Source organism: Drosophila sechellia, chromosome 2R (assembly GCF_004382195.2).
Source record: "Drosophila sechellia strain sech25 chromosome 2R, ASM438219v1, whole genome shotgun sequence".
Lineage (NCBI taxonomy): Eukaryota > Metazoa > Arthropoda > Insecta > Diptera > Drosophilidae > Drosophila > Drosophila sechellia.
The window spans coordinates 7,008,643-7,035,542 of NC_045950.1; the positions used below are offsets into that span (position 1 = coordinate 7,008,643).

A 26,900-nucleotide genomic window follows, 5' to 3' on the forward strand; every position below is an offset into this window, starting at 1 on the left:
AAGCACTCAGCAAAACCCCGCAAACAAATAACAACAAAATGGTTTTACATATATCTTTGTATTATATTTATATATTTTAGACCCTCCAGATTAGATGCATCAGTTGGAAATAAGTTAACTTTTCTTTGTAGTTTAAAACTTGATTACAATTAAGATAAATATTTAGGGATTAGCTATGTACAATGGGAACTGCTGAGGGATTACCGAGCTCAAACTAGACTCGAGACATTGTTGTAGAGGCCAACGGCAGACACCTCGTCCAGATCGATTTCATTGGATGGAAGATTGGGATGGGGCCAGTTCCTTGGCCGATGATTAACATGGGGCGGCACAATGGCCTGAAAGGTGGGGGACTGCAGAGGCCTGTAGGCTACCGCATCCACATAGTCCCCTTGTCTCGGTGGAGCATTTGGATGTGGAATCCTTCCCACGTATAGATCTTCACTGCGATAGAGACTCGGATTTGGTACGTAGCCGGAGTGCAGCCTTCTCTGCGGGTTTTGTGGAATCGGTGGACGGTGGGGCAGTTCGTGGAAATAAGCATCTTTGGGTATGTGTCTGTCGGGCAGCCCAAACTGGGCGCTACTCCGGTGGGGAATACTATACGTGGGCGAAGGGTTCGAAGAGGTGCCCTCCAAGTGATGGAAGTTATTGTTCAAGCGGGAGTGTGATCTTGCCGCGATCACATGTGCCGTCTGGGAGTCCTGCCGATTGGAGTCAATGGTGTTTTGGAGTTGGGCCACCATATCTCTCACCTGACCAGCGTTCGGCTTTTTAAGGCACTTGATTTCACTGTTCCGAATCTCCACCTTACTCATATTTTCATTGCCATTTTGCCGCACTTCTGTTTCCTCGGCGTACTCCATGATGGGATTGGAGTAAAATAAATTCGACATGACGGGATAGTTGTCTTCCAAGCAAAGAGGCTGTCGTTTCATCAGATTGGAGATACCTGTCGCCTCGCTTGCTTGCTCCTTGTAGAGAAGCTTGTCGCCACCCATTCCCTCGGCAGTTTCATTGACAGCTGTCTCCTCTTTGCCGAGATCCGCAAAGGAGGCATCTTTTCGAAGCGCCTTTATCACCGAGTTCAGCATGTTCTCTCCTCTCCCAATGCGCTGGTAGTATTTATTGTAATCCGGGTGGGGATTGCTGCCCGTGGGGGAAGCCTCCCAGTCCCAGCTGTTGGAGTTCTGGGAGGGATTTGAGGTCTCACTGGAGTTCGGATAGCGCCGCATTACGTTGGCGTACTCGTCGAAATTAGGACTATTAACACTCTCTTTATCTTCACGAAGTTGGGCAGACTCCGCTCTTGGATGGGGATTATAAGGTGGCGATAAGGAAGAAAGCTGTTGCTTGCCCTCCTGTTCGCTGTCCCTTTCCATGATCAGTGTGGTTTTCTCTAAAAGCACTCCCAATCTTTCGGATACTTTTAAGAAATCTAGCTTAAGTTCATCTAACTTCGAGTGCTCCTCTGGTTCCGTCTCCTCTTGCACCTGGTCCTTGTCACCCACTTCTGCCTCTTCTTCATCCCGAGCTTCATTGGAATCCTCATCGCTGTCGCTATCCAGCTGGACCTCCGCTGATCGGTGTACTATAGCTTCTACCGCCTGATCTTCCAGGACATCTACACTCCGTGAGTTGGTGAGCCTACCACCTTCATGGCTGTTTTCCAAGAGCTCTAGACTGCGGCACCTGGACATTGTTCTTTCGATCCTTGAGCTCTTGTTCTGCTGATCGAAGGTGGACCGCATAGGTTCACCTCGTCGCAGGAACTCACTGAGGTGCTGCCTCTTGCTCTCGCATCGCAATCTGTCCTCGATCATCGTTCTTGTGAGCTGTTCAATCTGATCGTTCGTCTTGATTGCCAATGCCTGAACTTTGTGACCTAAACGTTCCTTCGTTTTGTGAACGTATTTCTTTAAACTCTTTCGATTGCAATTCAGTTTGTTTTCAATGTGACGGAAGAAGGGACCGCAATAGCATGTGTTGCCCACGCTGACCGGACCCTTGTGAATATGCCCAGCCAAATCCAGGAAATATTGCTCCCCCGACTTAAGTGGCTCCTTGGGCAGTGTCTCCAGTTTTGGTGAAGGAAAGGCACGCGGATCGGGAAAGTAGTGACAGCCATAGGGTGACCAGTTGATACCCTTGTCCACCACATCCCTTTCTCGATCTCTGTCCTTGTCCGATCTGCTGCCGCCCTCCTTGGGTTTCTCTTTGCGATTCCGTATCTTCTTCGGCGTGTTCAGAATCTCTATGATTTCACGGTAGTTCTTCCTGATCGCTATGTGCATGGGGCAGTCTCCTTGTGCGTTTTTAATGCCCAGCCGAGCATCTGCCTCTAGGAGAATCCTTGTGAGCTTCCTGCGACCCATGGCACAGGTGATGTGCAAAGCGGTATCGCCGTTCAGATTTGTTTTATTCGGATCGCAAAGGGCGGAGAGCAGGATTCGGGAGACTCCTGCATGTCCATATCTGCAGGCGGTGTGCAGCGGAGTATCTCCATACTGAAATAACCGATTGTTTTAACATAGTTATAACTGATATGAGCCCCCACTTACATTATTCTGGACATCGGGATCCGCGCCGGCCAGCAGTAATTCCCTGGAGCTCTGATTGTGACCATTTTGAGCGGCCAAGTGCAGGGCGGACAACCCTTCGTTGTTGGCAATACCCAGGTCACTGTTGTGTAGGGCTTCGATGGTCTGGTGGGCCACCTTCACCCTGCCCTTGTTCTTATCCTTGTCTTTGTCCTTCTGTCCCTTTGCTGCTTTTCCCACCCCCGAGGAAGAGGGTGGCGTGGGGGGTGCGCAGATCAATTTCACGCAGCGACTGAACCCCCGACTGGCGGCCTCGTGGAGCGGGGTGTTTCCCTGCACAGATTCCCTGGCCAGTCGATCAGCATTGCTAAACAGGAGACCCTCCACCCGGCGATCATCGCCGGCGGCTACCGCCTCGTGCAGAGAAGTCCAGTTGCTGGAGTCGGGCTAAAATCAGAATAAGATTTTACATCGGTGTAAGCTTGGTGGGTTCAGGCAAGTGCCCTAACTTACCCCGGATATCGCATTCGGTAGAGCTTCCTGTTTCGGAATGCGGGAGGATCCATGCTGCATTGTCTGCAAAAATATTTAAAATTTATCTAATTTGTTAAATCATCATTTTATTCAACTACATTATTTTTTTACCCTGTCTTAAGTAACCTTTACCCACTTCTAAGCCAGAAAAATTCATGACTTCTTCCTTACATAGCTAACAATTATTTGCAATGTTCCTAGGAGTAGAACATTATTTTTCTCTAAAAAATGAAACATCTTAATTAAAGATTACATTAAATATTGAATATATCTCATATATTTCAGTGTATTTACCGTTAGAATTGTTTATACTGAACAAAATCATATGAAAAATTAGATGCTTTGATATAACCTTGTTGACGACGAAAGAGCTTAACTTGACCTGGGATCAAATGAATCTGATCTTCGATCCCACATTTTCTGGCCGTGTATGCGCATGTGTGTGTGCCTCACGTAATGGCGTACCACGTAGTAATTGTCATTACAAACAGAAGTGGGAGTTACCAAAAACGAACAAATAAAGGACTCGTAATTTGAAATACAACCTTTTTGAGGGTAGATTAAATGTCTTTCATTATAACACATTGATAAAACATATATGGTTTCCTAAATGTTCAACACTATTACAGTAAATTTCTAGGCCTGAAAACCAGGTTTAAAGTGCGCCTAGGTTTTCTCGATTCCCGACTTACTTTTCACTAATTTTAAATCCCGTCTTTGGACCGCAATTTACGCATTGCAATTCGCCACTCTCACGTATTTACACATGTTTCCTTTCGACTATTGTTCAGTGCCCGACTTTGCAGTATTTGGCCAACGATTGATGGAACGCCCAGAGTTAATTTGGCTTCAAGCCAGGCCTAAAAAGAGACTAAAAGAAAGCCAATCACAGGCAAAATTGGCAACAGGTTTCGAGCAGCGTTGCCGTACCTGCGGCAGCTAACGATGAAGCCGATAGTCCGTATTATTGCTCCAACCGATGTACGGTCACTCTACAAGTAGGCAACGAATTTTGTTTGTCATCGGCATTTCGCATTCAACGTTTCCAATTGTTTTTAAAGGAGCTTTAACAATGGCTTTAGCTGAAATCTGCAAGATATCGAATGCTCCGTACATGAGGCCCACTGCCTGGTCATCGGCGGACGTGGAGGAAGAGCAAAAAGGGATTATCTGCAATCTGGCCAATCCCTACACACTGGCTGCTCCGCCATTCGAGAACGTATGTAGTTAAATAGCTGACTTTCATTAGAAATTTACTTAAAAATTTTTTGATTTCCTCAGCCCCTGCACAACCTTAATCAGATCCAGGCCAATGGCGACAAGACCGGCATCAAAATCGACTTCGATCACGGCACCACAACGTTGGGTTTCAAGTTCAAGGGCGGCGTCCTCCTGGCTGTTGATTCCCGTGCCACCGGTGGATCGTACATTGGCTCCCAGTCGATGAAGAAGATCGTGGAGATCAATCAGTTCATGCTGGGCACCTTGGCCGGTGGCGCAGCTGATTGCGTTTACTGGGACAGGGTCCTTTCGAAGGAATGCCGCCTGCACGAACTGCGAAACAAGGAACGCATCTCGGTAGCCGCCGCCAGCAAGATAATGGCCAACATTGCGCACGAATACAAGGGAATGGGTCTGAGCATGGGCATGATGCTGGCCGGTTACGATAAGCGTGGTCCTGGCCTCTACTATGTGGACTCCGAGGGATCTCGCACGCCTGGCAATCTTTTCTCCGTTGGTAGTGGATCGCTGTACGCCTACGGTGTCCTGGACTCTGGCTACCATTGGGACCTGGAGGACGAGGAGGCCCAGGAGCTGGGACGTCGCGCCATCTACCATGCCACATTCAGGGATGCCTATTCCGGTGGTATCATTCGCGTGTATCACATTAAGGAGGACGGCTGGGTCAACATCTCCAACACCGACTGCATGGAACTGCACTACAAGTACCAGGAGCAGCTAAAGCAGCAGGCCGCTAAGTAGAGTTTGGATTAAGGGAATATAAGATATTCAGTTTGTATACGTTTGAATTTCTTGGAATAAATAAACGTGCTAGAGACTATGTTTTGTGTATAATTGATTGGGCCCATTTTTTTTTGGCTTTAATGGGTTAATAGTATAAATGTAGGTATTATTGGTAAATAATAGGTTTAGGTCTCCTTATTCTTTTTCTGCTGGGAGATCATTTCCAATGTTTCCTTGTGTCGCACTTCCGCTCGTTTTTGCTTGAATGTCCGCTTTCCGCCCTTGGTTTCCACTCGCTTTCTTCGCAGGACTCCCCGTTCCATTGCGCTTCGAAGTTCCTGCTCGGCATACAAGTACGAAGGTATATGGATCTGCCGAATCATACGATTCCGCACCATGAAGTTATCAAAGGGGTGCTGACCACCATTGCGATCGATGAAAACTGCATGGGTGAGCTCGCAGGTCATGTGTCCATCCGCTACATCGATGATTCCGGCCACGGAGGTCTCGTTGTGCAGATCGATCAGCACGGAATGACCCTGCAGCATCACGGGCCAGCAGTTCAAGGTGTTGGACACCAAATACTTCTCCCGCGCACTAAACTGCTGCATTATTCTGATAGGTTTAAAAATAAGTGTATTGCTCTTGGGAAAAAGAGCTGCCAACTCGCTTCATAAGTAATTTTACATTTTCTTTAATTTGTTTTGAACTACATATAAGAAAAATACTTACAGAAGTTTTCACGTAAGGGTTTGGAAAAATAAAAACAAAAATTGCTATAAATTGTACATCTTATCCAAAATGAATTGTCGAAATAATGAGATTACTTTTGAATCTTCCAACTTGAACATTTACGTTTAAACTTTAATGAGTAAGTAATCAGACGATTGTGTGTTGTAGGTGAATTTCATGTAAACGGTCTATTATTGGATTTGCAAAAATTATACGTACAGAAATTGAAAGGATAATAAAATAATGAAATACTAAACTTAAATAGCTGTTCCCCGCTCCAAATTTTGTTTGATCTCGGCTGTATGCTCGCTGTAGAAGCGGTCCAGCTTTTTGTTGAACTTGGAATTCCTCTCGTTGATGAAGTCAACATCCGCATCGTCGTTGTAGATCCTCCTGCGAGAGTACTTCTTGCGGCGCTCTATCTGCTGCTCCAGGTCTGTTACCATTTTGTTAATAGCACTTGGAGTGTCCTTCGTCCTCGAATGCAAAGTGGTGTGTGCACCACCGTAGAAGGCGTCTCCGAGTTCCTCCTTCTGGCGCTCGTACTTTTCCAAATCGCGAGCAGGCATACTCTTGACCAATCGGTTGTACTGTCTAGCTGTTTGTGCTTCGTATGTGGAGAAACCAAGATCTGGATTGTCTTTACGCTTCTTTTTTTTCTCAATGCGATCCGCATCCACAGCGGATACCTCCAAAAGCTTCAAACGCTCGTAATCCTTGCCAGCTGCTTGTGCCTCCGCTCGCGCCTTGTCGTCCGCTAGGATCCATTCCGCCTGTCGCTTGCGAGCCTCCCAGTTCTTGGGGAGCTTCTTGCGAGCGTCCTCTGCCACCACTTCCTGGTGGTTGTCCGTACGCGCCTCCTGCCGCTTCTTGTGCAGGTCCAGCAAACGCGCCTTGCGCTCCGCCAATTTTTCCGCAGCCGTTTTGGTCTTCTCCATAGGTTATTTATATTAAAAACTAGTTTAGTTTATAGAAATTGTAAAAATGCGTTGTTTTCCCTTCTTTGTTATTTTGGTCGGTTTTGGGCCGCGTTGGCAGCACCAGTAAAAACATCTGTTTCGGAGCGTATTACAGTGAACAGCCCTTATGACAGCTAACGTAAATGTGAAGTGATTATTTTATAACAAGCAATCAAAGAAATTAAAGTTTAAGCAATGAAATATTTAAAAAATTAATTATTATTTTATATTTCTTATAAAGACGTTGCTTAGTATTTGCTTTGTTCGATGTTTGTCACCGTTATGGTATATACTGTGCTGCGGTATTTAAGAAAGCGTTAGTGCAATTCCAACTTCATGTGCTGTTTACCTCAACACGTGCGGGAGTTTTTGTTTATATTTTAGCTCGTGGTTTTAGCTAAAAGCCCGCCGCAATATGAAGTTTTCCTACAAAGTAAATTGTGTCATATGTTATTAATACTAATTGCTAATGTTTGATTTCACAGTTTTCCAACCTGTTGGGCACAATATATCGTAATGGAAACTTGGTGTTCACACCGGATGGTAATTCGGTTATCAGTCCGGTTGGCAATAGGATAACGGTCTACGATTTGAAAAAGTGAGTTACCATTTCAAATCCAAGGACTTCATGAATAGATTTTATATATTATTGCAGCAACAAATCGCGCACCTTGTCCCTGGAATCGCGGTATAACTACACGAACATAGCTCTTTCCCCGGATGGAAGTCTGCTGATCGCAGTCAATGAAAGGGGAGAGGCGCAGCTCATCAGCATGATGTCCTGTACGGTGATACATCGTCACAAGTTCCAGACGGGCGTACAGTGTATCTGTTTTAGTCCGAATGGAGCTTTCTTTGCCGTCGCTGTCCACAACGTAGTGCTAATATTCTGTGCACCTGGTGAGATCACCGGGGAGTACAATCCTTTTGTCCTCCGCCGAAAATTCCTCGGTGGATACGACGATGTCACTTGGCTGGACTGGTCTTCGGACTCTCGACTTTTGGCAATCGGCTGTCGGGATAGCTCCACCAAAATCGTTGCCATCAACTATACAAAAAACTTCCGAACCTATAACCTAAGTGGCCACACGGATGCCATTGTGGCTTGTTTTTTCGAGGCGAACAGCTTGCACTTGAACACCATAAGCCGCAATGGTCAGCTCTGCTTGTGGGAATGCAGCCTGGCTCCCTCGGATTTAGAGGATGCTGAAAGGCCAAAGATCGCTCCTCCTCAAAGGAAGAAGGAAAAGAAGGCAGTATCTGATAATGAGTCAGAAGATGACGTTGAAAATGTGGTGGAAAAGGATGCGTTGAAGGAAGAATCGTCCAAGGATGCCGAAGATGTCAACCATATAAAAAATGAGGACGAGACGAAGGGTCACCCCTTCTTTTACAAGAAAATAACTCGTCATTACTTGGCCGATGAGCCGCGAAAAGAGCAGCGGGATGTACAACTGACCGCGGCAAACTACAACACTCGTACCAAGGTTTTGGTGGTAGCCTTCAGTTCCGGAGCTTTCTACCTCTACGAATTGCCCGACGTGAACATGATTCATTCGCTGAGCATCTCCGACTATCCCATTTCGGCGGCCCTCTTCAACTGCACTGGTGACTGGGTGGCATTGGCCTCCCGAGAGATTGGACAACTTCTGGTTTGGGAGTGGCAAAGTGAGCAATACATAATGAAGCAGCAGGGACACAGCAGCGAAATGACCTGCATTGCATACTCCTCGGATGGTCAGTTCATCGCCACTGGCGGTGAGGACTCAAAGGTGAAGCTCTGGAACACGCAGAGCAGCTTCTGTTTTGTTACTTTCAGCGAGCATACAAGTGGAGTAACTGGCATACAGTTCAGCAGGAACAAGAAATTCCTGGTTAGCAGTTCCCTAGACGGCACAGTGCGTGCTTTTGATGTCAACAGGTGGGTTTTGCTTAGGTCTCAATCGTATGGTAGACTTATATGCTGCTCCTTTTTTCAGATACCGCAACTTCAGGACTTTCACCTCACCGAATCCTGCTCAGTTCTCCTGTGTGGCTGTGGATTACTCTGGCGAGTTGGTTGCGGCTGGCGGCCAGGACGTATTCGACATCTTCCTGTGGTCAATTAAAACAGGAAAGCTGCTGGAGATCATCAGTGGCCACGAGGGACCCGTAGTTTCCATAGCATTCTCTCCAGTGGCTACTTCATCTTCTTTGGTGTCTGGTTCTTGGGACAAGACCGTCAAGATATGGAACTGCCTCGAGAGCAACAGCGAACACGAAACTATTGATGCTGTTTCAGATGTTACAAATGTTACATTCAGTCCTAGTGGTGAAGAGGTATGCGTTCACTCCATTATTCGTTCGACATTACTTTAGTACATGTGGCATTTAAACTCTTGCAGATCGCTGTGGCCACTCTCAGTGGTAATATAACCATTTTCGACATCAAATCTGCTGGCCAAGTTGCTACTATAGAGGGTCGTAATGATCTGAGCGCAGGGCGCCTGGAAACCGATATTATAACAGCGAGGAAAAATGCTCAGGCAAAGTAAGATGATCCTTATATTTGAAATAAGTTTTATATATTAACTGCCTTTCTTGCTAGCTATTTTTCCACCATTGAGTACTCAGCGGATGGTGAGTGCATACTGGCGGCTGGAAAGTCTGCGAACATATGCATTTACCATGTTAGGGAGGCAATACTATTGAAGAAATTTGAGATCACACAAAACCACAGCTTAGATGGACTTAATGTAAGTACTCAAGGAAATATTAAACACATATCCTTGCACTCACTGTTTATTTTGTTCCCAGGACTTTATCAGTCGGAAACATTTAAGTGAATTTGGCAACATGGCTCTGGTGGAAGAACGTGAAGAGCTGGAGGGCGGAAGGGTGGCTATTCGATTGCCGGGCGTGCAACGGGGAGACATGTCATCCAGGAGATTCCAGCAAGAGGTTAGGGTGTTCTCCGTAAAGTTCTCACCCACAGGCCAGGCATTTGCTGCTGCTGGCACTGAAGGACTCTGCATATACGCCTTAGATAAGGGTAGGTTCCACTAAGATTTATTAAGATTACCATAAATATTGAATCTACCTATTTTTTCTGTTCAGGTGTTGTCTTCGATCCCTTTGATCTCTCGCTGGAAGTTACGCCGAAAGCGGTCCACGAGTCCCTCAAGCAGCAGAATTACACCAAGGCGTTGGTCATGTCCCTCAAGCTTAACGAGCCCAATTTGATTTCCCTAGTGCTGGAGCGAGTGCCGTATAAGGACGGTGAGTAAAATGCTAAATCGCCTGCTGCATTCAGGGGCCAGTCCTTGTCAGTTTAGGCAACCTTCATCGCTGCCGCGACTAAAAATAGCGGCGACACACTCCGCCGTAGTGGCGTTCGCCACTTGCCCTGACTCCGTTCTCCGATCGAATGTGCAAATTTGCACTTTTGCTGTGTTAATAAACAGTTTCAAGGTCCTCGCCCCAGCTCTCACCTTGGTTAATAACCCCTTCCAATACCGTTTGCAAACGAACTATAATGGTAGTACATGCAAATGGCTTGCCGTAAACAGCTATGGCAGCACGTGTCTGCATTGCATGCATATTGAGTCCTTGCTCCTTTCGCTTTTCCAGTCGAACTGGTTTGTGCGGATCTGTCGCCGGAGTTTGCCCAGCGACTGTTGCAACAATTGGCCCGTCATCTCCAGTCCACGCCACACATAGAGTTCTATCTGCAATGGAGCTGCTGTCTGCTGACCAAACACGGAAACCAGGATGGAGTCTTTCAGCACACGGGCTTGCTGGCACTGCACGAGGTTCTTTCGAGGAAATACGAAATGCTTAACAAAATGTGAGTATACTTTTTCACATTGTGTAAAGAACTTTCACTATGTTCTTGATATTTTCAGCTGCGACTACAACAAGTACACGTTGAAAGTACTCCTGGATAGAGCGGATAAGTTGGAGCAGGAAAACGAGGGCAAACCCAATGCGACGGAGGAAGATAGTGATGAGGAAATGCTACTTATCAGGTCGAAGGACGACGAAAATGGACAGGAGCAGTTTAGCGATGAGGAGGAGAGCGACAGCGGTTCCGAAGAAGAGATGGCTTGAATCGGAGCTTTGCCACCTATTTCCTTGTTATCTAAATCGACGCTTAGTTTGTTTGATAGATGTACGCGCCTTGTCTTTTATTAAGAATAAATTTAAAGCTTTTCGATAACATTGTTAGAGGGTTCACTGAACTACGATGAGCTGAGTGAACAACATAACTTAAAAATGGAAAGAATACAGATATTTATATAAACTTAACTTGGTATAGCAGTTACAACCCTAGATAAATATATGCATGTAATATATATAGTAGTGATGTAATGTATTTACATTGTGTTTGTATTTCCATATCAAATATAAACTCGATTTAGCTTAACAAATATATATATATATATATATATATATATGTTTATAGTTTCAAAAATTCTGCCTGATGTGCGCTGTTTGAACTACAGGTCGATTTTAGTATTAGATGTAAAAGCCACAGCTCTAATGTTTGCATTAAAATGCGCTATAATGGATAAATAATTCTAAATATGTAAAAATCTCTAAAAGCATTCACTGTTCGTTTCGTTATTTACAATCCAAATATCCTTTGAGGCCATTGTATTATTATCTCCGTAAAGCACCAATTCCATAACTTGGCTGATTTGCTTAAGCCTAATACAAAAGTTCAATTCAAATCGTTTGCCCGAAAATGATTTATGCGTGTAGCTCGCAATTGTAATAGAGGGTATACTTTGAAAGTAGGGACAACCCTTTCGACTCTGGGTATTGTCACTAGCACAGTGATATACGTTTCTTTCATATCCGGTGTACATATATATGCATAAGGCAGAACTAAACTCAAATTTGGGTTATCCTCGTGGGATCATGGCTAATATAGTTGAGTAGCGAAGCATTCCATCCTGTGGGAGTGCGCGGTGTCCTGCCGAAAGAGTTACATACGTGTTTAGTTCTGCGATTGAGGCATAGATTTGAAATAATTTGGGGGACATATCATTATTGTTTGGATCTGTACAAAGCATATACTCAAATGAACAATATATATTCCTTGTGAGCAAGTAGTCCGTAACACTCAGTACTGGCATTTCGATGTACCCGATGGATGTATTTAGGTAACTGTAGACTTTCCTTGTGGTTTCTTGTACTTTGATGACGTGCAGCATAGAGCTCTCGGTTTCCAGATATTCCGATCCAAATATCTAGCATCACTGACATTGCACTTGAAGTGTGCATATTCAAATCCAGTCCAGTTGCAGTTTCATCAGCATATTCGCGTTTGTTCGACTTTTTAACGGAGTCCAGACATGTGCAGTCTGGAGCTCCCCAAATCCTAGGACGACTTCATCAGCAGTATCGGCCAGTACAGGAGCACAAACACAAAGAAGAGGATGGGGAATACGGCGCGGGACACCTTGTCGATCTCCCGCCACATGATCTTCTCCACGCCGGTATCCGTATCCGTCCACGCCACGGAAAGTAGACTTTGACGTCTTGCTGGCTTGGGCGGTCCGCCGTTTCCCTGGAGCGATGTCTAGGGAGTTATTTGAAATTATATATATGTATATATGATGTGTGTGACATGTGCACAGGTTCCCCCACATATCCATATCAGTGGCTAATAGCTCACCTGGCCCGGTGTCGTGGGCGTCTGAGTGGCCTTCCGCGACCGCACAGCTCCGCCCTCCCAACTGGCCACCGTCGCACACTGACCCTTCTCCATGTTGCTGATGCGCTACGCGAATCGAATCGAAATCGGAACGACAAGAAGGTGGCATTACTTATTAAAGCGATATCCCCACAGCTGCCTTACCATGGGCAGTACCTTGGGTATGCGGTTCACCTGGTACTGGTACTGCACGTCCAGCACTTTCACCACCACGAACTCAGCCAGCGCGGCGAACACGGACAGCATGCACCCGGCCATCCAGAGGTCCAGTGCCTGAAAAAGGGAGGCCCCCTTGGTTAGAACTATTATATTTTTTTTTAGTTTTTAATATATATAGGCAGATATTTTTTAGATTAGTTTTTCAGTTTTAAGTCCTACAATAAACCCACCTTTACGTAAGCCACTGGCGGAATGTCGGCGCCCGTAAACATGGTCACCAGGGTCAGCATGCAGGTCACCAGGAGCGTTACGCGCCCCGGAATGGCGTCCAGTCCCAGCCAGAAGCTGAACCAGGACAGCATCACCACCAGCGATGAGGGGGCAAAGGTCTGGATGAGGTGGTGGCCAATCTGGCGCTCGAAGCGGAAGTACACGGTGAGGCGGGAGAAGTTGCCCACCTTCTCCGGCATGTAGCCGTCGCTCTCCTCCAGTTCCAGCGGCTGGCCCAGATTGTACTGCAGCAGCTTCAGTTCCGGATTGAGGGTCACCCCTGAGTCCGACCAGCGCAGCTTAACCTTCTGATTGTTCGACGAGACTTCGGGAGTGGATACATTAAGATAAAACTACAGATCCGGAGAGCACACACACTTACAGCTCTCGATGTAGATGGGACACACCTGGATGTCCATGGGGTACAGCTGGAACTCCATCTGGCAGGCGATGATCGCGTGCATCCGCGCCGCATAGCGCACCGTCTTGTTCTTGTAGAGCGTCACCGACGTGAACTTGTGGGTCAGTGTCGCTATTTCTACAACGAAAAGACATCGAGAAGACGTTGCAGAGATGCGGAACAAATGGGTTTTGATTAGAACTATGGCATTGGCATCGATAGACTCATTTCTTGCGCATTTCGGTGGTGGTTCAGTGGTTGGGTGGTGGTCAATTGGTGGTGCCGTGATGGTGATCTTGCTGGTGATCACCTTACGTCTAGGTTTAAGCGCGATTTTCTACTAACGACGAATGAGTTGATGTTTCTTATCAATTTGTAAAACTTAAAACTTACTATAATGATTTCAAAAAAATAATAATTATTTTCGAAAATAATATTATTTGAAAATCAAAGACTGACTTGTGCTTAACAATCGTGACTGGGAATATAAACAAGGCTGACCGATTTGGAATCGATTTTTGTTTTGTAAATGTTGACAATGGCAACCCAAAATGGAAAAAACCAAATTGCCAACGATGGTGCACACGTGATTCCAAGGTGAGATCTTATCAGGACCGCGGGTGCAACTGCAAATTTTCGTTTTCGTTTTAGGATTCGGATACGGAGCGTGGGCGATGGTCCTGACCATGGCGGTGGGGACTACGGGTGGCTCTACGGTGGATTGGTGGAGTGTCCTGTTTCGACCATGGCATTGGAACCGGAATGGATTTCGTGCGTATAATGAGGGCCGCGAGTGGGCGGGTCCGGGTATTGGGTGGGTAAATTATAAAAGAACTTAAATGTACACTGGGTCTTTTGCTGGCTGTGCGATGCATGGGGGATATATGTATATATACACACAGGGAACTGTATACACTTAAATCGGCCAGTACGTAGTCGGTATATAGATAGATATCGAAGAATGTTGAATATACAGGATACATTGGATGGAAGTTATGCACTGATACTGAAACTGATATTGATACTGATACTGATATTGATACTGATATCGATTTCGATGGATTTTGGCAAATAACACAAAAGTGGCAAACACAGATCTAGGGTCATTTTGATATACTTATATCTTTGTCTAGATGAAAGTTTTTCGAATCTCTTTCACCCTTATTGCGTAGCAGGGAGGTGGACGCAACATATGGACTTCCGTATCCTATGCAGAAGTGTCGGTATTGTTAGTTCGGGAATTCAATGTTAGTCGGTGGATTAGTAACCGTTGGATTAGGAAAAAAAAACAAACAAACAAAGGAAAACAAAGTAATTCGTTACTATATACAAACGGTCCACACTTATAAAACTTAATTAGACACATAGGGGTGATGAGCTCAGCTGGACAAAAGTGCAGGAGGAATCCCGATCCAAGATTGTACGTAAAACACACATCGAACATGAAGCATACACTACTCACATACACATACACACTACACACATACACATAAGTCTATGGGTTTCAATAGTGGGGATTGGACGTACCGGCAATTTTGGAATTAAGAAAGTACGGATCCGGCTGCCAAAAATTCTCAAAGACCTCTGGAAGCAGCGTCACGTAGTCGTCGCCCTCCTCGAATATGTCATCTGGGATCTCCAGGCGCGACTCCAGCCAGCGCTGATGTATAAACATGTCTACTCTGAAAATGTACACAGTATCGCTTTATGCTCCATTACGAACTCCCGATCTCAGAGGTGTCGCCACGCGCGACGGCACTTACCTAAAGTCCATATCCTCTACGTTAATTGAGTTAATATCTACAACGAATATGCTAAAGTCTACTATCACTGGTGAGCCCTTCTTCGAGGGCGGTCGTATTTCTGCAATAAATCAAGGCGATCTCCGGTTAGCCAACACATTCATTCGGTGTGAACACTCTATTCGTTTATTCACGAATCACAATCACCCCATCCCAACCCATTCCATCCCATCCACAGAGAAATCCGGACAAACTTTCGTGCGCGAATTCATTTTAAAGGGGCCTCCGTCTGGAATTCCCAAAAAAAAAAACCAAGTAAGGAAACCCCCGACTTCTGCTCCGATTTCCCACCAAGTTCAGGGGCAGCCTACGGTTTTCATGCGTATTACACAACCCGTGAAAATCGATAGAAATAAAGGTGTTGATTAGCTTCTCAGCAATTGCCGCAAATGAAGGAAACACGCCTCTCGGTAATTTTGGTAAATTATTCATACTTCTGGCAAAAGGTTTCTGGCCAACAAATGCAGCTATTGCATAAGAATTCACTTACCAATTGAAATATATATTCAAAAAAAATGTAAAAGGATATTTTCAAGAATCTGTACTGGCTTAAACAAAAGTAATGCATTAAATAATAACAAAATTCAAAGGTGTTTCAAACTTGTTCGCACTAATTGGCATATAACAATAATTTTAAGTGGATAACCATCTGCTTGCTTTCAATATCTGTATCTGCTTAAGGATTTAGTACCCAACAGTTGCCAGTCGTTTACATTTTCGCACAAAATGCACTTAATTATGTTGAGTAATTTATAGTGAAGTTTAAGATTAGTGAACTTTATGAGTAAGCCAAATGAAAAAGGTACTAATTTAATTGGCATACCTCAACTCATACAATTATGCGGGTGAGTTTATATTTTACGAAATAATGTAACTTTAATGTGAGGCTCTCCTTTAGATCCTTAGATTGCACAAATTCTTCGGCAATTCGGACTGGCTGGCAATTGACGCCGGTAAATGTTATTTTGATTTTAATCGATCGTAATGCCGGATGACGTCAAAAGCCCCCTTGGTTACTAACCCATACCCCGTAATCCGTAACCCTAACCTAGTATGCCATAGACGGAGGCCATGAAACTCAACTCGCCGCGTCACGAAACGCGCGGAGAGGAAAAACGGTTGAAAAAACGTTGGAAAAAAGGCGAAATATGGTGAAGAAAAACCCCGAACACGCATATCCATATCCATATCCATATCCATATATGCACGGTTGGCGGTTTCATGGTGCAAACAAATCAGAAATCAGAATGGAAAAAAAACGCCTGCGGGCAATCCGTGGCAATTAAACACAAAAGGAGACCGCATCGAAAAGGACACCTCCGAGGAGTACGATTTACTGCCCGCAACCGTATTGCATTCGAGGGGATATTATTAGGGGGTATTTCTAGGGTATCTAGGGGCATTGCTATTGGGTGGAGTTCAACTTACCCTTGACATAATTAGGCGGAAGAACTACTCGCGGCTTGGCTGTGTAGTTCATGTGGGCTTCCGTGGCTTCGCTCAGCCTGCAAAATGAGCAGCAGAAAACAGAGTGTGGGGAAAATTCAAATGCAGTTCCTTGGGGCATGTAATGTACTGGGTGGGAAAGCCCTCTTTCGAGCGGGGGGGAGGGAGGTGTTTGGTGTGGTGAGACAAAGGGGAGTCCTTTGCCTGATGTCTGCCACATGCAACTGTAGCAAACTTTGTCAATTTAAGTCTGAATTTGAAATTAACTTCCTTCGTGCTGGCCGGCGCTACCATTCCATTCGATTCCATTCCATTCGATTCGATTCGTTTCAGAGTTCGGTTCGGTTTGGTTTTGTGCTCTGTTTTGGTGTTTAACCTCCTGGCAGGCGAGTAATAACATTAGTTTCCTCCGCATATGCCGTGCAGGATTCTCATTTGACTGTGATCCAATTGACCTTGCTATAGGTATTTCGAACCGAAATCAAACTAAACCGAACTGAACCGATTTTTTGCACATTTGGCAGGACGAAGGTTCGCCTTGAACTGGAAACGATTATGATTCTGGGTCTGGGATAAGTGGGGTTTGCACTTGGCGACTCAGAACTCCAGATGGCACGGGGAATGGGAGTGGGTATAGGGAATCTGGATTCTGGAATCGGTGTAACTCGAGCTTACCACATCAGTATGAATCCCAGTCCAAACGATATGAATGCGTTTATGTTGAATTTGTCGAGCATGATGTTGGGGCGACGGCACGGGAAAGGATTTGTAACACACAGACCTCAAATCATCTCACTTTACACCGACGTGGGAATATCATAATTCGGTTTCTGTAACACAATATTTTCAATCATTTGCCTTTGCTATTCGCAACTTGTATATCTGTATCTCTGTACGGATGTATCTTGGTCTGCTCTTACATTTTGTTTTGATTTTGGATTTACTTGGCTCTCTGGCTGTTTCTTACTTTATTTTCTTTTTTTGCACGACACAAACACTGAACAAAAGATATATATATATAGGGAGAGCATAGATCGTATATATAGACGGGGTCCTGGTTGGGGCTAAGTTAATCCGCAAGGTTTACCCTCCGACTCGGCTGCCGTTCGGAACTCGAATAAACAAGAGCCGAGCTCGCGCGCCGAATGAGTGATCATCTAGATACGAGTATCTGTATCCGCATCTGTGATATCTGTATTCTGGATTCTGTGTGGGCGTGCGATTGCGGATTGCTGTCGTAAAATGGTAGCTACAGTGGTAACTCACTAGCGGGCAATTACTATAGCCTAAGTGTTTCTAGTTGCAAGTAAAACTAAGATTTATTTCTTAGGAAAGAACTATTAAGTCTGTTCAAATGGTACAATTTATTCAATAAGTTAAGAAAACAGATATGATCAGTTACTACTGATAGCTGAATCCTAGTTTTCCAAAAGAAATACTTTATTTTCCTAGGTCAGTAGGGGGGGATTCAGGCCACAGAGCCTCCACTGTACACATAGACGCGGAAGGGTCGCAAGGAGCTGGAGCGGATGAGGAGAAGGAGGAGGAGGAGCTCCGCCGGCGGTCAAGGCATGGCATAATGCTGATGTACTGGCAATTGCCCCGGCACAGGGCACACAGCACACTTCTCGCCAAGATTCAATTGAATCGCGTGCCAATTTTACTTAAGTCGCTGAACAGACAGACAGCTTTTACGGTGGCCGGTGTAACAGCTCAATCTATGCGACTATTTATGCGACCGATATCTGGCAGATACGAGTGTGCGGATTTCCCAGATGCACGGGCGGACGGTCAGTGGGTTAGATGGACAGATCGAGGGTTTCAATTGCAGGCTTCCTGGCCAGCAGCACACACATAATTGCATGGACATCCACTTCCTATAAATTACTTTCTACGGCTGACATTGGCAATGGCAATGGGTATTTTCGCGCAAATTAAAAATTCCACTTCCAGATCTCGGGTATGTATATAGAAGTGCGGCTGTATGCAGATCGTGAGATGAACCGTATCCGGCTGGGCCAGGCCCGTCCCCAAGTGGTGTGGACACACACAGATACGAATCTTGCCTAAATCACTCACACCACATGTCTCGTGTAGCGTTGATCTCACAGATACTTTATCTACACATTCGACTGAATGATGGACTTCACTTTGATTGAAAACACGCACTAACTTTCGGATGGAAGCCATTTGTATTAATGCCGTGGATCCTGCGTGGTGTTTGTGGCGGCTATGTTCAAAGATCCAGCTCGGATTGAAATTAATGGAAATTTAAAATGCCCCAAGATGCCGCCGCATTTTGTTATATGCATAAACACCAGGATGTTCGATCTACGGCAATTACATTAATTATGTAGTTAGTTAGTGGCATTCACTAATGGCTCTCGGTTGGTTTTTCCCCGAAAGAACGGCCTAAAATTGCGCGACTTCAGCGCCACGCCTCACGCGAACTCCAACGTGCACCCATCGTGTCCCAGGCCGTATTATTCAGATATGTACATATTATTATTATATTATATGGGGAATTACCGCGCTGCGGGAACGACGCGCGCGAGTCCGTTCGCCTTCGCTCAGGAACTAAACAGAACTAAACTGAATGGAGCGGAACTGAGCTGGGCTGTGAAAGTACGCGAATTTCTTGGCCGCTCGCCTTGCCAACTTTAATACGACATACGAAAAAATCCCCAACGTTCTGCGGAGGCTCAGGCACGACAACCAACTGTAACGGGTTTCCACTTACAGCGATGGGGAGTTGGCTTCGGAATGGGTCCCGCCTGTTGTGGGCAATGGGGGCCTGGAAGGACGATTGCATGGGCACGGGCATGGGCCCTCGGTTCGCTTGCAAATTGGTGTTGGGTTCGCTGGAAGTGTGTTTGGGATTTTCTAATCCCCATGCCCACACCCGCCAGCGGAGTGATCAAATGTAATTTCCAATAGCTGCCACAAATCCATCATTACCATAATCATTGTACACATGTGTAATTATAAGTGGTGGAACAGTTCTAAATTTTAAAGGTCAGTTATGGTTTTTCATAACTATGATCTTTTGAATCTATAGAGTATACTTATATATCTAATATCCCCAGCATTTTGTTGTCGACTGACATCGGTTGGGTTTTCCAACGAGGTGCATGCGAGTTGACTTGAAAATTCCACAAAGTAACCAAAATGCTAAACAACTGCCACACCAGGCTAATCCCCACCTGCCACTAACCAAGTGCCCAAGGGCTGGAAACGAGGCCTGAATGGGCTCCCCTCGGCCTCAAACCTCGTGGGAAATTTCTATATGACTGTGTAAATACAAATCACGTTTGTAGGACCGACTTTAATATATAGTAGCGCACTGACACAGACATGTCGTGCATATAGTTGATGTAGCTAGGCGCTACTGCTAGCTCAATAGTATATATGGACTTGTGGCGGGGTAAAAAGCCACTTTGTTATAGCATTCTTGTTGTTGGCATTGCTGTTCGCCAACTGACAATGAATTGGAGTTTATTTTATTTTCGCTTCACTTCGATTGTCTCGCTGTGGATTTCGCTTTATGTCCGCACGTCGAGCTATTTAGCAGCTCGCAAATCGCTAGACTAAACTTGTTGTCAGCCAGCCAGTCAGTTAGTCAGTTGGGGCTAATTGCCGCCTGGCAGGACATTCGCTGCGTTCTTTTCCAGGGTATCGCGATGTGGCATTGTTGTTGTGGTTTATAGCCTCGGCGCGTGCGGCACAGTCAGCCACTTTGATTAATGGTCGACTGACAACTGGCAACCGACGATGACGCCAACGGAAGGCGACATCCCGGGCCGTCTCCAACTCCTAATGCTAATGCATTGAGTTCGGGTGAACTATGCCCGTAATCACGGCAACAGTTTGTCGTTTATCCAATCGATCGTTTATAGATATCACTTAACATATACGCCTGTGTATACATTTCACATTTAAGCCTAGAGAACAGAGCCGGAAACTTAAGCTAGACGATGGAGGCTCCCTGTTGGTTGGTTCGCTGGTTGATCTTCACGTGCGTCTGTCGCTTCTTCTCCTCCTTGAAGGCCTCCGTGTTGGCCTTCTTTTCGATGCGACGCTCGTTGCGATAGTCCTTCAGCAGGCGCTTCCGCTCCTTTTTCTCCTCGGGGGTCTCGTCCTTGGGTCTGATGGACAGAACGCTTAATGTGGAGAGCACCGATTTGGCGCACAGTGACTTTGGCCCAGTGGCAGCGGGTGATTCATCGGCCAGGTTAGCAAGCGCCTTGGCTGTCAGTTGGCCATCGACCCCACCGCGCAGGACATTTGTGGGCAGGCCTGTCTTCGGGTCGATCTGAATGGGAGCTGGATTTGTGCTTGCACTGGAACGACGACTGCGTCGCGGCTCATCGATCACCTTCGGGTGATTGTAGATATTTGAGTAGGTGGACAAGATAGACTCGCAGTCCCACTTCTTCTGCTTAGGGTCATCGACCTCGTATTCCACCAGCTCCTCCGTGGGATCTTCTTCGCCCTCGACCACATTTCGATACTTTTCGATGCGCTCGCGATCCCACTCCTTGTTATACTCGATGCTCTTGTCCTTCTTCTTGAACTCCTGGAAGCACTGCATCACAACGGGATGTTTCTGGTGCCAGTTGCCTTCGATGTCCTCCAGAGCGAGGTCACCCAGCTCCGGATCATCGTATGTGGCGTAAAACTTCTCGAAGCGATCGTCTAATAGGGACAGCTGCTCATTGCGCCGAATTACGCTGGATGACATGGAGTACTCGGTGAAGCGCGACTTGAGCTCCTCGTCGTCAAAGCGACGTTCGCGCATCAGGGGTGCCAAGCGATCCATTAGTTCGTCCTCATTTTCATCCTCGTTTAGGTCATCGGAATCGAAGTCCATGTCGGACTGCTCCTCCCCATCTTCGTCATCCCACTCCTCGTCGTCGGAGTCGCCCTCAGCCATGGCCTGCATTACGAAGTCATCTTCCAGCTCTTCGTTCTCACAATCGCTGTCCAGGGCAGCGACCACATCGGGATCCCAGTCCAGACGTAAGGTTTGCGGAGCCGCCTTATTTAGCATGCCCTCGGATTCCTCAAACTCGCTGGCGAACACCGAGCTGGGTAGCATTAGCTTGGGCGCAGGGCCCGGTATCTCGCTATCCTTTTGCTTTCTCGCTTGATTGGGATTCTCAATGAACTCCCAAACCACGTCGTTCTCGCGTTTCTTCAGATGCTGCATGTAATCATAGTCATCGTCGAAGTGAATACCAAACTTCTTTAGCTCCTCCTGCCGCTGGGCGGGATCGGTGGGTGGCTCTGGATCCTTCGGCTTCTGCTGGCGCGCCGCCGCCTCGAGGAGCACCCTCTGCGGAGCATTTTCATCGGTCACCAGGGGATCGTGTTGACTGCGATGCACCAAATGGAAGGTGACCGCCTTTTTGCGGTCAATGTACGGCTTCTTGCCCTTAACCTGCAATGGAAGATGGCCTGTGAGATAGGTTTCACCCAGTTTAGAAGTGTTTTACGCACCATTATTGGATTGTTTTCGGAAAATCTTTTGTAAATACAGAGAAACACATGTGCCTGCTGGAGCTGCCACCCAGAAAGGGATTTTGTATTTCTGCTTTACGGCCACACTGTTTTTTTCCACTGCGTAGTTGGGCTTAGTGTTGAACAACGCACACTTCAAATCGAAAAAAGGCGCCAATGGAAAATTATTTATTGAACGTGTGCGAACAAATTTTCTTTCAGATCTACAGATTAATAAAATGATTCATGTTTAAACAAAAGCCAAGTTCTAATATTTTTCATTCCATGAAATCAATAGTTTATGGTTTTGTTTCGGGTGATAAGATTAACTAAGTGTAATATATTATAAACATTTAATTTTAAGAACCGCGAACTGAAACTTTTTTCCATTTTATTGTAAATTATATTCACCATTAATAGTTGCTAAAATTGATTTGTACAAATCTCCCAATTCTTAAAAAAGTATAGAAACACAACTTTGTACTTGGATATTTATTAAATCTTTTTTATTTGTTGTATGTACATTTACAATCTTGACACTTCGAAAACAATTGTACACTCGCAATGTTTTACATACACTTGGGTGTGAATATGATTAAATTTCTACACGTTTACATTCATATGGATCTGTAATCTCGGCAGACTCTAAAGATTATACATAAACAAGGTCTTCGAAACATATACGATACTAATATGTAATAATAGTTAGCCTAGATAGTAAAATCAATCTCTTCTACCAATTAAAAGCTTGCAAAATATCAACTTAAAGTAAATCAAATGTTTCGAATATCAGGCTCCTTGCTACGCGTAATTATACTCACAGTCCTTACAGTTTTCTTGACTCTCAATTAATAGGTGTAATTTAGTTTATTTGAAAACATTTCTCGACATGCACAGAACAAATTCGAATCGAAGCCTAGTAGCTTTTAATAGTAAGCGATACTCTGAACAGACTAAAAATAAGTATAATCTAGTCACTTTTTGAAGATCGGTATATAGTTATTGCCTATCGAGTTTTTCGGGCACCGGACCCGAACAGGTCGCTATTGTCTTTGGATGACCTCGCCAGTCCGGCGCCCTCAACTTTGATTTCATTTGCGATTCTTTACAGGTTTTAAGCTAACGATTATAATGATAATTTGATTATTTGTTGCCTCCCAGTTGGCTTTATTTGCTTGAAGGAGAGCGCATCACTAGACAAAAGCACTTGGATTGCAGCTAGGCTAGGTACAGTCTGGTCGGCGGAGTATTTAGGTTAACCCAAATAAGTAATCGATTACTTTAGCGCCTCCTTGGCCCTCTGCTCCCACTCGGCGCGTCTCTGGTGGATTCCCTTGAATTCGCCCACTGTGGCTGATCTCTCGATGGGTTTACTGGGCGCTACTGTTGCTGCTGCTGCAGACGTTGCAGTTGGTGCTGCAACAGGTGTTGCTGCTGCTGCCGGAGACGTTGGAGTAGTTGCTGTCGGGTTAGCCTGCTTCAGTTGCAGGGAAAACTTTTCAGCAGCGGGCCTTGCACTCCCATTACCATTGCTGATATTGTTATTCAGGCTATTGCGGCCCTGATTGCTGGTCTTAATGGGGGGCAGGTAGTTGACCAGCTTTGGTGGCACCTTCTGTTGCTGCTGATGGTTATTGTTATTATTGTTGAGATTGCGGAAGTCTGCAACCGAATTGCGATTGGTGCTGGGGTGATGGGTCGCCTGGGGCTCGCTCTTGGGCGCCAGTTTGTCCAGCTTCTCCTCGCTGTTCGACTGGTTCTCCTTGTCGCTATCCACGCTCTGACCTCCGCTGCCACTGGGCGACAGCTTCTTGCTGTTGGTCACTGGAGCGGCTGGTTGTACCTGTGGCACAGCCACAACGTCGTCATCCTTCACTTTAAGTGAACGGCGGGCAAAGACCTTCATCAGCTCGGGTGTGGGATCGTCCTTGGAGGGACTGGGATTGCCGTTGCAGCTAGCAAAGGATTTCTTGCGCAACACCACGGGATTGGAGGTGGGTGAAGTGTTGCCATTGACCTCGAATATTTCGGGAGAGGTGGGAGTTACCGGAGTGACTGGAATGGCGGGTGTTGCTGGAATCACCGAAGGAGTGGGTGGAGCAGTGTTTTCTGACTTGGTAATGGACTTCCTGCGTTGCTCCACTGACTTCGTTCGCTCATCGCTAAGGAATAACCGCTTGCGATCCTCCAGAGAAAGGCGATTGCTCTTCACTGGCTCCTTCGGGCTAACTGGCTCCTTGGCATCTTTAACTTCCTTTACGTTCTTGGGAGCAGTGGGAATACTTTTCGAAAACCCATTGCTTTTAGGTGTGCTTGGTGTAGTGGCTGGAGTAACTGGAGTGGCTAATCCTTCACTACTACTTCCATAGCTATTCCTCATACTAGTGGCACTAACGGATTTCAATTGCCTGCTCAAGCTGGGCTCCAGTGTCGTCGGCCTGATTGCCGGGCTTAGAGGCTTCGGCTGAGGGTGCTCCACAATCTCGATTCCCGCCAGATTCTCGCCACTGTTCCGTCGGAAGCTGAGATCATCGTTGCTCTGACTCCGCTCCGTGGGCGACTTGAAGTTCTTCGCTAGCACCAAGTGATTGGTCTTGTTGTGCAGACGCGCCTGGTCCACGCGATTCAGCTGGATCTTCATGAACTCCGGCTCACCAGTATTCTCCACGTGGCTGGAATTCCGACGACTGCTGTTGGAGGAACCCTGCCCTTTGGCCGGGGTGGTGGGTGGACTGTTAGAGAGCTTGGCACTCTTGGTCAACGGACTTGCCGGGCTGGGACTTGGGTTCGCCGCAGGAGCTGTCATCTTTCCTGCCAAGTCGAGTAGCTTGGGTCGCTGTTTGGTCGGAGTAGTTTGCTCTTTGGGCAGCTTATCAGCCACATTACCGGACTTCCTTAGGACGTTCACCAGAGGGGATTTCACGATAAGGTCAATGTTCTCCTCGATCTTGGAGATATCAGCTGAACCCGGACTACTCAATATAAGCTTTGTGGGGGTGGCCTTTTGCGGTGAGATTTTCGCAGAAGATGGCAACTGGCCCGTGGATTCAGCTCGGGCCTGCAGCAACTTGTTGTCGTTGATCTCGAATCCCAGTGACACACACTTGGCGTTGGGGGAAATCGGCGAACAGGGCGATTGTGGCGGCTGCTTGTAGTAGGCAGGCACGCGAAAACTTAGCGACAGATCCGGCAAGCTCGGCATATTGTTGTGCACAGCCGTGGAGTCCACAGCCTCGTCCTCATAATTTCGGAAGCTGCGGGACTTTTCAACCGTCTTGCGCTGCTTCTCCTCGTAGTACAGGGGCGAGGGCTCATCCGTGCTGGTCTCCAACGAGTTGGAGGAGCTGGAGTGCTGGCCCACTGAGTCACTGGATCGCGATAGCTTCTGCTGGAAGGCACTCAAGCCCACAATCCTTGGTTTCCTCCCGAAATGCGTTGAGGTCTCCACTTTGTTCTGCTGTTCCCGCACCAAAGTGGTGGACTGGAAGGTGTCGTTGCCCCGCGAGCTCTTCGACAACAAGTTGGTCACATCGTTGCCCGAGGTTATCTTCCCCAGCGGAGCAGCTCCCAGTTCCTTGGGCATGTATCGCTGCCTGGCGGCAGGACCTGATTTCGGCTTTAATGCCGTGGGTGGATGTGGATGCACACCGTAGTTACTGACCATGGCGTTCAATCCGTGCTTGCCTTCGTTGTGAATCTCCCGCTTGATTGTTTGTCGCGTCTCCTGGATGTGCTGCTCGTGCGACGTGGCACTGCGTGACTTGTCCGGCACTTGAACGGCATCCCGAGCAGCAGCCTCCAAGCAGGAGGTTGAGATCTGCAGCTTCTTGGCCACACTCTGGCTGGAATCCGTATCCTCGACTCCGTCGTTGGCCCTGGCTATGGATCTCTTGGAGTTCCGGTGGATCAGACGGCGCAGGAATCCACCCTCGTTCTCCTTCTCCCGCTCGTTGGCCAGGAAGTCGTCCCCATCCGTGGAAGACTCTCCGCGATTCTCCAGCAAAGCGTTGCTCTTGCTGGTCAGACCTCGAAGTCCGAACATCTGAGATGTCGTGGAGGACGAGCTTGTGGTCTTAGTGGTGCTGGTAATGGTGGAGCTCTGCTCGATTGTATTGGTTCGCTTGGTCGTCACCGAGCTGGCGGCGTTAGACTGGACCGGTGGTGCAATGGCAGTTAGAGTCTTCGGTGGCAAAGAGCGCGTCTTGATCTTGAGATCTGCTTCTAAAAATTGGTATTAAAGAGATTAGTCGGAAGCCAGAAGCCGACATAATATATTTCCAATTTCTTACCATGGACAGCTCTTAACCCAGGGCTAATCTTAAGCACATCCTCATTGGCCTCCGGAATGGAAGTCTGAAAGATAATTATAATATTCAAACGTTTACAAATATGAACTAATTTTCACATGGTCCATGTGGGCGCCATGTTATATCCACTTACTTCCAATGTCATCCGGTGCTGCCTGGTGGGTCCTTTCTTTTTCACAGGCCTGATGGCCATTTTGTGCTTGGCCGCCGCATGGGAAAGACGATGACGTTCTCCGCCCACGGCGTCCACATCGTCCTCGTGATGTGATCGCAGTATATCCGAGCCCATCGAGATCGATGAGCTGGTGGAAACGCGCGAGTGATGACGGTATTGATGGGAGCTCTGGCTGTCCTCCGTCTCCACTTCGGCACTATTGACACTGTGCAAGCTGAGTGAAGACACCTCGCTCTGGTGACCCCGTGACTGGTGACCCACTCCGGAGGTATTTCGACTGCTGGTTCCACCCCCTGCCCTCCGTTGTGGAGAAGCCGGGCTGCGGGGCAAACCCAAATCCTCGTCAGAGGCATCTGGCCTGTTGCGTCGCTTGCGCAGGACATCCGTGAGTTCCGCCTGAAATGGATATTT

General features: G+C 46.6%; 8 protein-coding genes across 16 annotated transcripts in view; 2 read left to right on the forward strand and 6 right to left on the reverse strand.

Annotated features, from left to right (window-relative positions):
• Nucleotides 1–42: 42 nt before the first annotated feature.
• Nucleotides 43–3,955, reverse strand: LOC6608563. The gene is made up of 4 exons (XM_002033261.2): nt 3,767–3,955; nt 3,054–3,116; nt 2,562–2,987; nt 43–2,507 (listed from the first exon to the last, which is right to left on the reverse strand). Exons 2-4 carry the CDS (start codon nt 3,111–3,113, stop codon nt 210–212), a joined length of 2,784 nt encoding a protein of 927 aa, XP_002033297.1. The 5' UTR covers nt 3,114–3,116; nt 3,767–3,955; the 3' UTR covers nt 43–209.
• Nucleotides 3,956–4,060: 105 nt separating this feature from the next.
• LOC6608564 (proteasome subunit beta type-5) lies at nt 4,061–5,136 on the forward strand. The gene is made up of 2 exons (XM_002033262.2): nt 4,061–4,293; nt 4,356–5,136. Exons 1-2 carry the CDS (start codon nt 4,147–4,149, stop codon nt 5,055–5,057), a joined length of 849 nt encoding a protein of 282 aa, XP_002033298.1. The 5' UTR covers nt 4,061–4,146; the 3' UTR covers nt 5,058–5,136.
• On the reverse strand, nt 5,132–5,864 carry LOC6608565. Its single transcript, XM_002033263.2, has one exon. The coding sequence runs from the start codon at nt 5,648–5,650 to the stop codon at nt 5,225–5,227; it is 426 nt and encodes a 141-aa protein (XP_002033299.1). The 5' UTR covers nt 5,651–5,864; the 3' UTR covers nt 5,132–5,224.
• Nucleotides 5,865–5,926: 62 nt separating this feature from the next.
• Nucleotides 5,927–6,819, reverse strand: LOC6608566 (pre-mRNA-splicing factor Syf2). The gene has a single exon (XM_002033264.2). It carries the CDS (start codon nt 6,707–6,709, stop codon nt 6,029–6,031), a length of 681 nt encoding a protein of 226 aa, XP_002033300.1. The 5' UTR covers nt 6,710–6,819; the 3' UTR covers nt 5,927–6,028.
• Nucleotides 6,820–7,057: 238 nt separating this feature from the next.
• On the forward strand, nt 7,058–11,012 carry LOC6608567 (periodic tryptophan protein 2 homolog). Its single transcript, XM_002033265.2, has 10 exons — nt 7,058–7,163; nt 7,216–7,328; nt 7,386–8,651; nt 8,710–9,049; nt 9,115–9,260; nt 9,318–9,465; nt 9,527–9,761; nt 9,827–9,988; nt 10,340–10,556; nt 10,615–11,012. The coding sequence occupies exons 1-10, from the start codon at nt 7,146–7,148 to the stop codon at nt 10,817–10,819; spliced, it is 2,850 nt and encodes a 949-aa protein (XP_002033301.1). The 5' UTR covers nt 7,058–7,145; the 3' UTR covers nt 10,820–11,012.
• On the reverse strand, nt 10,867–17,644 carry LOC6608568 (glycine receptor subunit alpha-2). Of its 6 annotated transcripts, none has more exons than XM_032717086.1 (11): nt 17,429–17,644; nt 17,184–17,338; nt 16,491–16,567; nt 15,024–15,123; nt 14,788–14,963; nt 14,378–14,467; nt 13,243–13,398; nt 12,821–13,185; nt 12,588–12,704; nt 12,393–12,497; nt 10,867–12,296 (listed from the first exon to the last, which is right to left on the reverse strand). In XM_032717086.1, exons 2-11 carry the CDS (start codon nt 17,243–17,245, stop codon nt 12,096–12,098), a joined length of 1,449 nt encoding a protein of 482 aa, XP_032572977.1. In that variant the 5' UTR covers nt 17,246–17,338; nt 17,429–17,644; the 3' UTR covers nt 10,867–12,095. The 6 variants fall into 6 exon arrangements, with proteins under 6 accessions (XP_032572977.1, XP_032572976.1, XP_032572979.1 ...); XM_032717085.1 differs by having other exon boundaries at nt 12,576–12,704; nt 17,429–17,643; XM_032717088.1 differs by having other exon boundaries at nt 12,576–12,704; nt 14,788–14,942; nt 17,429–17,641.
• A 2,730-nt stretch (nt 17,645–20,374) lies between these two features.
• Nucleotides 20,375–22,105, reverse strand: LOC6608569 (protein LTV1 homolog). Its single transcript, XM_002033267.2, has 2 exons — nt 22,008–22,105; nt 20,375–21,948 (listed from the first exon to the last, which is right to left on the reverse strand). Exons 1-2 carry the CDS (start codon nt 22,008–22,010, stop codon nt 20,476–20,478), a joined length of 1,476 nt encoding a protein of 491 aa, XP_002033303.1. The 5' UTR covers nt 22,011–22,105; the 3' UTR covers nt 20,375–20,475.
• Nucleotides 22,106–22,484: 379 nt separating this feature from the next.
• Nucleotides 22,485–26,900, reverse strand: part of LOC6608570 (proteoglycan 4) — a 35,026-nt gene continuing 30,610 nt past the window's right edge. For all 4 annotated transcript variants that reach the window (XM_032716809.1, XM_032716808.1, XM_032716810.1 and 1 more), the window contains 3 exons: nt 26,448–26,885; nt 26,297–26,360; nt 22,485–26,228 (listed from right to left, as the gene is read on the reverse strand). In XM_032716809.1, coding sequence (XP_032572700.1) covers nt 23,284–26,228; nt 26,297–26,360; nt 26,448–26,885 — 3,447 coding nt within the window. In that variant the 3' untranslated portion in view covers nt 22,485–23,283. The remainder of the gene's footprint in view (nt 26,229–26,296; nt 26,361–26,447; nt 26,886–26,900) is intronic.

Coding starts and splice junctions, on each gene's coding strand:
- LOC6608566 (XM_002033264.2), bottom strand. CDS start 6,709: ATGGAGAAGACCAAAACGGCTGCGGAAAAATTGGCGGAGCGCAAGGCG.
- LOC6608563 (XM_002033261.2), bottom strand. CDS start 3,113: ATGCAGCATGGATCCTCCCGCATTCCGAAACAGGAAGCTCTACCGAAT. Junction 2,988..3,053: donor TACCGAATGCGATATCCGGG/GTAAGTTAGGGC, acceptor TTCTGATTTTAG/CCCGACTCCAGCAACTGGAC. Junction 2,508..2,561: donor ATCCCGATGTCCAGAATAAT/GTAAGTGGGGGC, acceptor CGGTTATTTCAG/TATGGAGATACTCCGCTGCA.
- LOC6608567 (XM_002033265.2), top strand. Junction 9,466..9,526: donor ACAGCTTAGATGGACTTAAT/GTAAGTACTCAA, acceptor TTTTGTTCCCAG/GACTTTATCAGTCGGAAACA. Junction 9,989..10,339: donor GCGAGTGCCGTATAAGGACG/GTGAGTAAAATG, acceptor TCGCTTTTCCAG/TCGAACTGGTTTGTGCGGAT.
- LOC6608568 (XM_032717085.1), bottom strand. CDS start 17,245: ATGCTCGACAAATTCAACATAAACGCATTCATATCGTTTGGACTGGGA. Junction 13,186..13,242: donor TCCCATCTACATCGAGAGCT/GTAAGTGTGTGT, acceptor CCACTCCCGAAG/TCTCGTCGAACAATCAGAAG. Junction 12,498..12,575: donor TACCCAAGGTACTGCCCATG/GTAAGGCAGCTG, acceptor CGATTCGCGTAG/CGCATCAGCAACATGGAGAA.
- LOC6608564 (XM_002033262.2), top strand. CDS start 4,147: ATGGCTTTAGCTGAAATCTGCAAGATATCGAATGCTCCGTACATGAGG. Junction 4,294..4,355: donor CTGCTCCGCCATTCGAGAAC/GTATGTAGTTAA, acceptor TGATTTCCTCAG/CCCCTGCACAACCTTAATCA.
- LOC6608565 (XM_002033263.2), bottom strand. CDS start 5,650: ATGCAGCAGTTTAGTGCGCGGGAGAAGTATTTGGTGTCCAACACCTTG.